Here is a 10,977-nt window from a genome sequence, read left to right on the forward strand (position 1 = left end):
TTCGTCGGGATCGTCGGCGGTCGATTCCGATTTTTCAAGCTATACACTGTCAACCGAATCAGGAGAAGAAGAAACTTCATCGTCACGCTACATCAGCATCAGGGCAAGAGAGAAACTCGCCAAGATCTTCAGCGACATGTCGTTTGAGTCATCTGCGGACTCATATATAAGCGATGGCTCAAGCAGTGTCGACAGTTACGACTTCATCGACAAATCTACTACAGTGGGCAAGGTCTTCACCAATCTCAACGATGGTGTCACCAAACCCAACATAGATCTGAATACAAAATATCATCAGATTTATGCCATTGGAGAGCCAAGCAATGATCAAGAGGAAACATCTGAGGCTTTCGACGATCTGGGAAATCCATACGTCGATCCCTCCGATCTGCGACGAGGCTTGGGCAATAAATACGTCGGGCCACAGCCGCGACACAGAGTTCAACTCCCGCAAGCAGCATGGGATAGAGCCGCGAGAGCTATGGACGGCTCAGAACCAATGGCTACCACAGCCACGCCAGAGGAATTACAAGCATATCAATATAGGCTCGCACGAGCGGCAAGGGAATTGGAAAAACAGACAGCTGAGTTAAACAGAAGAAAGGAGGCAGCTTCTGCATCCAGCAGGAGAAGAGCAGAGCTGAGTCGACAATCTAGAACTTCGGGTGATAGCCACAGAGAGGCTCGGAACAGAGCAAGATCAAGGTTACAACACATACCCGAAGCAGAAAGAGAGCACTTGGTCCAAAACCTCGACATGTCCTTTATGTCGATAGATACAAGAGGAAACATCATCCCTAAGACACCAGAGGCTGGGTATATGGCGACACATGCTTTTATCCTCGCATCTAAACCACCTCCAGGAGATCCAAGGGAAACACTATACAATATGGCGATAGCAGGAGTTGGAGCTATGGGGACAGCGTTTGTATCAACGCCTCCCGAAGGAGCGGCAAGGCAAAATAGTCCACGACCTGCAGCAGCAGCAGCAGCAGCCCCTGAAGGACCAAGTGGAGCAAGAGACACGGCAGCACAAGCAAGGGTCAACAGAGCGCGACAAAGCAGAAGAGAACATCGGCAGTCCCCAGAGTTAAACGACGAGGATATGTGCGGTTTGCCATGTTTCACGAGGAGAGTGCGGAAAACTCGAGTACCTTCGGGATTTAAGTTGCCTGATAATTTCCAAAAATTCGACGGCCTTCAAGATCCAGAAGATTGGCTAGTTGATTATCTCGAGACGGTGAAACTCACAGGTGGAACCAGAGCAACAGCTATGCAAAGCATCCAGGTGCATTTGAGTGGAGCCGCACGATCTTGGATAAAGAAACTCCCTCCAGGATCTATCGACAGTTGGGAAAGCTTCGAGGACGTGTTCGTCAAGAACTTCAGGTCCACGTGCAAAAAACCTGCGTCGTTAGAGGAGTTGAGAGCATGTCGACAAAAGCCAGACGAGCCAATGAGAAAATATATCCAAAGGTGGAACATCATCAAAAACTCGGCAGAAAATATATCTGACGAGAGAGCGATAGATGTGTTTGTCGCAGGAATCAGGCGTGGAGATTTTGTCGAGGACTTGGGAAGGACCAACCCAAAGACAGTATCCGCGTTAATGGAAATAGCAAACAGATGGGCAGATGGAGAAGATGTTGTCCACAACAAACGGCACAGGTCGCCAGAGGAGGACCGTGGTCGAAACTATCAACCGAGGCGACGATTTCCTCGGCAATACCCGAACTATGATGCTCCAGGACAAATTTCGGCAGGTTTTCGGGCAAACACAGGAGGAAACAACAGAGATGATTATCAGAGAAGCAATGAGCAGCGAGGCGATAATAGAGATGACTCTCGAAACAACAGGCAAAATAGCGGGCCTAGGTTCCCGAGGCCTTTCGTGTCTCCCGAAGAGATGATGAATGGGCCGTGTCAGATGCACTTTTTCCTCGACAGCAACGGAAAAAGACAGTCAGGACATCTGCAGAAAGATTGTCGTAATTTCCAGGCAATGTTAAGGTGGGCAGAGCACGCTAACGCTCGAGCAGCACAGAGAAATCCTCGAGAACCCAGGAGCGAGATTCACTTGCCACCTCCTCCCGCGATTACAGAAGACAATCGACATCAGCTCAGAATAGCGGCAGCACCTCCACCACCACCTTACGTTGATCCTAACTCCAACGGAGCGGTGTCGATGATTCAGAAGGGAAGGCCATCCAACAGAGCTCAGAAAGTAATCTCACGACAGGTGTTCATGGCAGAAAAAATGCCTCCACCAACAGTTGAGTATCTTAATTGGTCAGGGCAAGATATTGGCTTAACCATAGCAGATCATCCGCAGCAAGTTCCTCGACCAGGGCAGTCAGCACTTATCTTACCAACAGTTATTGCGGGATTTGATGTCTCTCGAGTGTTCATAGACGGCGGCAGCAGCTTAAACCTTATGTATGCAGATACATTGAGGAAGATGAACATATCCCTAGCAAACTTGAAGCCAACAGACACGAGGTTCCATGGTATCACACCGGAGAAACCAAGTTATCCATTGGGGAAGATCAATCTCGACGTTCAGTTTGGAACCCGAGAGAATTATAGAATCGAGAAGCTGGAATTTGAAGTTGTGGATTTTCCGTCGCAGTACCACGCTCTATTGGGACGACCAGCATATGCTAGATTTATGGCGGTGCCACACTATACATACCTGTTGTGGAGGATGCCTGGACCGAAGGGACCAATCACAGTCAAAGAAAGCTTCGCCTTAGCCGATAAGTGCGATAAGGATTTTCATCGGATATCAGAAACTTTCGGGATGCAAGCTGAGTATTTGGCGTCAAGAAGTATGACCGACTACGACGTGCTACCAGACGTTGGAAGGCCAAATAAAGAATCAACTTTCAATACCGAGAAAAATTCTAAGGAGGTACAGATTCACCCGACAGACCCGAAAAAGACGACGTCCATTGCAACAAATATGGATCTCGCATAGGAAAGCGCGCTCGTCAAGTTCCTCCGTGAGAACTGGAAAATCTTCGCATGGTGTCCAGCTGACATGCCAGGAGTACCCAGGGAACTTGCCGAGCACCACCTCAACTTGGATCCTCTCGCGAGACCAATCAAACAACCCTTGCGGCATTTTTCGGAACCAAACCGCAAAGCTATGCTATCAGAAATAGATCGACTTAAGGATGCTGGTTTTATCAAAGAGATATCTACAGAAGCCACATGGGTAGCTAACCCAGTGATGGTGCCAAAGAAACACACGAAAGTCCTTCGCATGTGCGTCGACTTTACGTGTCTCAATAAACATTGTCCTAAGGATCACTTTCCCCTCCCAAGGATCGATCAAATCATCGACTCCACGGCAGGATGTGAACGTCTTTCCTTCTTGGATGCATACTCTGGTTATAACCAGATCAGACTAAAAGAAGATGATGAGGCCAAAACAGCGTTCATAACACCTTACGGCGTGTTTTGCTACAGAACAATGCCCTTTGGTCTAAAAAACTCGGGAGCAACATATCAGAGGATGATGCAGAAGTGTTTGGCGACACAGATTGGGAAAAACGTGTAAGTATACATCGACGATGTCGTCATAACGTCAAAAAAGGGGGCAACGCTGATCGAGGATCTCAAGGAAACCTTTGACAACCTCGACAAATTCTGCCTCAAGCTGAACCCGACGAAGTGTTCTTTTGGCGTTCCAGCAGGAGAACTTCTGGGGTTTCTAGTTTCAGCAAGAGGAATTGAAGCAAATCCCGACAAAATACAAGCTATCGTAACAATGAGGAAGCCAACAAAGTTGAAAGAAATACAGCAGCTAACTGGGCGAGTCGCAGCTTTGAGCAGATTCGTCGCCAGGCTGGGAGAAAAAGCGTTACCATTTTACGCTCTGATAAAGCAAGGAGAGAAATTCCAGTGGAACGAAGAGGCCGACAGAGCTTTCGAGGATTTGAAGCGCACAATCTCGACACCACCAATCTTGGTGGCGCCGAAGGAAAAGGAACCTCTCCTGCTGTATATTGCAGCCACGCACCAAGTGGTTAGCACGGTGCTAGTTGTTGAAAGAGAAGAAGAAGGAAAACTCCATGGAGTGCAAAGGCCAGTATATTTCATCAGTGAAGTTTTATCGCCTTCCAAACAGCGGTACCCGCAGTACCAGAAACTAGCATATGGAGTAATTGCAATGGCAAGGAAGTTGCGCCACTATTTTTCGGCACACCCGATAATAGTAGTCAACGAAGCACCTCTTTCAAATATATTAAACAATCCAGAAGCTACAGGGCGTGTCTCCCTTTGGGGAATAGAACTTTCCCCTCGGGACATCACGTATGAAAAAAGAAAGGCAATCAAGTCGCAAGTTCTGCCAGATTTCATTGCAGAGTGGATGGAGCTACAAAACACGGGACCCCCAGATTTGTCGAGAACTTGGACCATGAACTTCGATGGGTCCAAGAGAGTAGAAGGAGCTGGCGCAGGAGTAGTACTTATATCACCTGAAGGCGACAAGTTGAAATACGTCCTTCGGATGACGTTCCCTAACGCATCCAACAATGAAGCAGAATATGAAGCCCTCATACACGGGATGAAGATGGCGAAAGCTTGCGGTGCAACTCGACTAAAAATCTTTGGCGACTCACAGTTGGTGGCTCAGCAAGTTATGAACCAATGTGACGCAGTCAATGATAGCATGATGGCATACAAGGAGGTGTACAATGAGCTTGAGAAGCTGTTTGATGGATGTGAGGTAAATCACATCAGTAGATTGAGCAATGATGAAGCCGACGTTCTCGCAAACATCGGATCGCAGTGCCTCCCAATCCCGCCAGGAGTATTTTGGGAAGAAATAGCGGAGAGATCCACGAAGCCGAAAAAGGTGCAGAAAAAAGCAAAGGAAGGAAAAACTTCTGCGCCCCTCAAAGAAACCACGGAGGATGAAGAGGACCAAGAACTTGTGATGATGGTAGAAGTTCCTTGGATGCAAGCATATATATCATATATCCTCAGGAAAGAAATACCCGACAATCCAGTTGAGGCCAGGCGAATTATTCGACGATCCAAAGCTTTCACAGTGATCAAAGGGGAGTTATACAAGCGAAGTATTTCAGGCGTTCTGCAAAGGTGTGTCACACCTGAGGAAGGAAGAATAATTCTGAAGGATGTACACGAAGGAATATGTGGCCACCACGCAAGTAGTCGAGCTATTGCAGCCAAAGTTTTTCGGGCAGGATTCTATTGGTTGACAGCAATCGAGGATGCCAAGGAAATAGTAAGAACTTGCGACGCATGTCAAAGATTTGCCGCAAAACCTCACTCTCCAGCGGCGGAATTAACACCAATACCATTGTCGGGGCCCTTTGCCCAATGGGGACTTGATATGGTGGGCAAGTTGCACAAAGCTTCGCCAGGAGGATACGAGTACTTGCTGATCGCTGTCGACAAATTCACCAAGTGGGTAGAAGCGAAGCCAATAAATTCACCAGATGCAGCGTCGGCAATAAAGTTTGTGAAATGCCTCATTTTTCGGTTTGGGGTGCCCCATAGCATTGTTACAGATAATGGTTCAAACTTCACATCCAAGGAATTCAAGGAATACTGCGCAGAAGTAGGCATTAAATTGCACTTTGCGTCAGTTGGACACCCGCAAACTAACGGACAAGTCGAGAAAGCCAATGGTATCATCTGTAACGGCCTCAAAAAGCGCCTGCTAGGACCGCTTGAAAAAGCTCGACATACGTGGCCAGAGGAATTGCCAAGTGTTTTGTGGAGCATCCGAACAACACCAAATACGGCGACACAAGAAACTCCGTTTTTTCTCGTCCATGGAGCCGAAGCAGTACTACCAATTGAAATAGAGCATGATTCTCCAAGAGTAACAGAGTATGACGAAGAAATATCACAAAAAGCTCGGGAGGATGATATGGACGCACTCGACGAAGCTCGTGATGAGGTACTTTCACGAGTCACCAAATACCAGCAAGACCTCAAAAACTACCACAGTCGACGGTTACGACCAAGATCTTTTCAAGTTGGGGATTTGGTCTTGCGGTTAAATCAAAAAAGTACTGAGAAGCTCGAATCACCATGGTTGGGGCCTTACGTTGTCACGGAAGTCATCGACGGAGGCGCATACAGGATCAAGGATAAGAGGACAGGGGCTCCCGAGAAAAACCCCTGGAACGTAGCGCAGCTCAGGCGGTTCTACGCCTAGAGTTGAAATATAGTCCTTCTATGTAAAAATACAATGTACTGAAACGCCCGCGAGTTTTCAGACGCACTCTTTTCCTTTTCGGGGCACCGAGTGGGGCCGGAAAGGTTTTTAATGAGGCGGGCTCGCGGTGCTGCAATATAATAAAGATAGTGGAGATATATTTCTTATTCTTCGACACGCTCGGGGGCTCAACGCCTTCAAGTCTCAAAATACGTACAATATAGACAATCTAGACTTACCGAAATATTTCGCCTTGGTACACTTATACCTCGCCAAATATAAAAATCGGAAGTTAACAATTATAAATATAGTCTACACGTCAAAAATCTTATTGCTTTGGTCTAAGAACCTCGCAACAAAAATATAGAACTTCGACATTAAGATACTCGGAGGCTTGCAACCTATTTGGTGAAAAAATAAAGATATCTTCTTACGGCAAGAGGAAAAATCCTCGAGATGGAAAAAAACAGTACAAACTCTAGCCAGAAGGCTCGGTGGCTCCAACAATATAGAGCAGTTTACAATATACAACAAATTTCTTCGGAAATAAAAAAAGATACAGACATAATATTGTCCAATATAGTACAAATCAGTCAAAGCCTAAAATACTACCTATGGACAAGCCTCTGGTTGTTTTATGTTCAGCATAGGACCCCTTGACGAAGAATTCTGAGTCCATCCGAAGAAGCTCATCTATCATCGACTCGGCCACAGGAGTTACCATCTCATTAATTGTGTCAATATCATTTTTTCGCCGCGATTTCTTGGCCAGGCAATCAGCAACAATCTTCGTCAGGTCTAATTTTGGATGGCAAATATTTATCATAATCATGGCGAAATTGCTCCAGCAGTCAATTGAGCTCGCACAAAATTATGAATGCGGGGAGCATCTCTGAATACCTCCAGCAATTCAGGAAGAGTTTTGGGAACTTCATTCCGAGGAAACAAAGTCTTGTAAACAAGGGTTAATGTTGTCGTGCAAAAATTGAGAAATTCACGCACTTGGCAAGCACGATCTTGGAACCTGACAATTTGCTGGGTTCGTTCAGGGGTGGCCCAGAATAAACAGCCATGGTTAAGGGAAAGATTGACAAGAAGATTTGTTCTCTCGTTTACTCTTCGATCTTCGGCGGCAGCATCAAGAACCGAGCCTATTAAGCGACAAGGCAAGAAATTTGAAGGGGAGCACAACAAAATAAAGAGGAGGCATTGTGAGGTTGGAAAAACATACCTAACATATCTGTGCTAGCTTCCAACATTAGCTCGAGCATGCTATTTTCTCGGGTAGTGGATTCCTTTGTTTCCAATACAGCAGTATACTTGGCAGCCATAGCCTCTTTGGCTTGTTGGAGAGCAAGTTTTTCTTGTTCGGATGCTTTCCGAGACTGTTCCATCATTGCCAGAGTTTGTTTCTTCATGGATTGAAGTTGTTGTCGAAGTTCTTGCAAATCCTCCGAAAAATGTTTGCTCGAAGAACCTTCAAGGGGGTCGTTATCAACTAGCATTTTCTTCGAGAAGGAAGAAGCAGGTGAAGCATCGGCAGAGCAAGGATTGGTCGAATAGTTATCAAATATTAACTGGAAAAGAAAGCGCCAGGATCAATGATAGTGCCAGAAGGAATTTCATTAAATTCTAGAAAAATTTACATAGACATTACAAAAGAAGTTTCTCCAAAAGGACTACCAGGATAATTGTCGCCACAGCTAAATTGGCGACAAGGGCAAAAGAGACAGAGAAAGCAAAAAACAAAGAGGCATGCAACTAGACCTCCGGCCTCGATGAGCTAGGAGTTGAAGATGGCTTGATCCCGAGATAGGCCAGAATTTTCTTCGTATTGGGCTTGGCTGCCTTGATCAACGACCTCCATCTTGATTGCTCTATCTGATCGGTGTCGCCAACCTTCATCGAGTCAACAGTTTGTTGACTATCAGCGACCAAAGCAATAGTGTTCTCAACAGAAACCTTCATGTTCTCCTGGCGCATCTTCAGTCCAAGATCCTCTGGCGGATTGAAGTTCTTGGCAAGGGCAAGGAAAGTCTTAGGCTCCTCTTTCTTCGGGAAGAAGTAGGGAAACAACTTCGACAATCCTGCGTCAGCATTCACCACGCCTTCGCGAATTTCTTGGCCATGAAACTCCAGATAAGACAGTGCGTCAAGCAGAGGATCATTGGTGGGATTCTCAAGGTCAAAATCTTGGCTTGTTTGACCTGCCATAGAAATTATATGTTAGTCGACAGCAAGTAAAAACAAAAGAAAGCAAGTCTTAAGAAAAATAGAAGGGATCAACAAAGTTACCGAGGAAGCGACGATTTTGCGTGTTCAAGCGCTTGAGGATTCCCTTTTCACGGGTGTCCTGTGCGGCTTTGTGCTCGTTTAAAGCAGCTTTAGCATCATCAAGTTTCTTCTGCAGTTCTTCGACACTAGCAGCTTTTGTTTTGGCCTCATCAGCTTCTACTTTTGCCTGGCTAGCATCAAGTTCGGCTTTCTTGCGAGCCGCTTCACTTTGCTCCAGTTTTTGAGCAAGAGTCTCGGCAAGCTTGTTGGCCTCTGCAAGTTTCTCTGTCGAAATAGAAAAGAAAGGTCAAAATTGCGACAAAAAACAGGAGCAAGAAGTCAGAAACAACGACAGCAAAAAAGTTATTACCTTCAGTTCTGCTGGCATATTCACGGTACCCAATGAATTGGGATCCAATGCGAGCAAGCTCTTTGATCATGGGCTGTCAAGGAAGAACAGAGAAAGAAAATATCGGTACGAGAAAAATATGAAGGCACAAAAAGAAGTAAACAGAGGAAATATAGATACTAGCAGGAAATTCAAAAACTTACATCATCTAAAAGCGAATGCGAAGAGCTACCCAATTGAGGGGCAGGCTCGATGATCGTTTCAACCCTTGTCCTTTTTGGTGAAGGAGCAAGGGGGCTTGAAGGAGGAGTGGTGGTGACGACGTTTTGTTGAGGAGGCGAGGATTCTTCTCCTTCAACTAGCGTCTCCGAAACAAGTAAAGTACGCGACGCGCTCGTTCGAAGAGCCACGTCACGAGTTGGTACTTCTTCCTCATCATCACTGCGATTAAAGATCGACAGCATAAAAAGCAAGATGAGACAAAAAACTTCGACTACAGAAATAAGGGGAAATCAAGGTGACTTACGAGCTGACGAGGGACGCGAGATATGGATCATAAGATTCCTTCTGACGAGAAGGATCAACTTCTTCGGCTTTGGAAGTGCCGGAATCTTCGACGTCATTCCTCTTCCTTTTGCCTTTTGGAGAAACAGCGGGAGGAGGAGATAGTGCCGACGCAGTGCCTTCGGAAGATCCCGCAGATTTTCGAGAATCCACGGGTTCATTCACAAAAGATGGAGCTTCTTGATTGTCATCAGTGACAATGACCCTTTCTTCGACTTCTCCACCTTCAGGAAGAGGAGGAAGCGAGACAAGGTCTGGATGATTCTGTGCAAAATAAAACAGGGAGAGATGTCAGAAATGAAGTTACAAAAAAGATAGCAAAGCAACAACAAGACAATAGACAAAGATTACCTCGGGAAGTGGATTGGCGGCGCTGAATGGCGTCACACGGCAAGAAGAAGGGACAGCATCTTTTTTGCTGAGAGATGAAATTTTTCGGACAAGTCTTTCTAAATCCTTGACCTCCAAATTCACCGACAGCTGATCTACGTCCTTGTCGCCAGCATATTTCCAGAGAGGATATTTGCGAGCCTGAAGCGGCTGCACTCTAGTCCTAAGAAAGTATGCAGTGATTTGGATACCTGATAACTCTTTGCCGCGAGTATTTTGCAACTCGTGGATACGAGCCATCAAGGTTTCTGTCGACGCCTTTTCTTCTTCGGTGGCCTCCGCGTCCCAGGAGCGGCGGCGAAAGATTTTCTCGGCGCCATCAAAAGGAGGGATGTTGTCCTCCGCACATCCATGGTTCTCCTCCTGAATGTACAACCACTTCTTGCGCCATCCTTGAACTGAGTCAGGAAGCTTGACGTCGAAGTAGTCGACAGTGGGCCGAACAGAAATTACAACGCCGCCTATATTATAGGCGACATTGGGCGAGCCATTACGGCGGCAGAAGAAAATGCGCTTCCATAGCGCCCAGTTAGGCTGGATGCCAAGGAAGGCCTCGCACAAAGTGATGAAAATGGAGATATGGAGGATTGAATTTGGCGTGAGGTGGTGGAGTTGCAGACCGTAGATAAAGAGAAGTCCACGGAGAAAAGGATGAATGGGGGCGGACAGACCACGGATGAGGTGATCGACAAAATTTACTCGGTACCCCATTGGAGGGGTTGGGTAGCTTTCCTCACTGGGGAAGCACAATGCCTTGGGTTTCTTGTTGATCCCCAGCTTCTTGAGCATGTTGATGTCTTGAGTGGAAATCTTCGATCTTTCCCACTCCGCCGCCCCAAGATCCACGGCGGCCATGGAGGACTCCGGCGTACTGTGCCTTGTCAATCGACGAGGTGGCATCAACAATGGCGCAGGGTTTGCAGCTTGGAGGCGAGGAGCTTAGGTGGTTGTGGATCGCAGGAGGAAATTTGCAGATGGGAGCAGGAGGACGGCGTGAGCGGAAGTGCTCGAGGAGGAAGAAGACGATCTTATATAGGGGTGCGGTGAACCGGCGGACCGTTGGATAAGGAAAGTGTGTGGCAGATGATAGCCACGTGGCAACAAGGGTAAAAAAGTAATTCAACGTTGGGGAAGTTACGGTACGTGCGCCAGAAAAAGCGGAGGACGTGTGTCCCCCACTTGCACGACGTGTCAAGATAGT

At 46.7% G+C, this 10,977-nt stretch overlaps 1 protein-coding gene across 1 annotated transcript; it reads right to left on the reverse strand.

Annotated features, from left to right (window-relative positions):
• Positions 1–7,854: 7,854 nt before the first annotated feature.
• On the reverse strand, positions 7,855–10,487 carry LOC139830275 (uncharacterized). The gene is made up of 3 exons (XM_071818283.1): positions 10,448–10,487; positions 8,495–8,758; positions 7,855–8,406 (listed from the first exon to the last, which is right to left on the reverse strand). The coding sequence occupies exons 1-3, from the start codon at positions 10,485–10,487 to the stop codon at positions 7,961–7,963; spliced, it is 750 nt and encodes a 249-aa protein (XP_071674384.1). The 3' UTR covers positions 7,855–7,960.
• Positions 10,488–10,977: the final 490 nt, after the last annotated feature.

Source organism: Lolium perenne, chromosome 4 (assembly GCF_019359855.2).
Source record: "Lolium perenne isolate Kyuss_39 chromosome 4, Kyuss_2.0, whole genome shotgun sequence".
Classification (NCBI taxonomy): domain Eukaryota; kingdom Viridiplantae; phylum Streptophyta; class Magnoliopsida; order Poales; family Poaceae; genus Lolium; species Lolium perenne.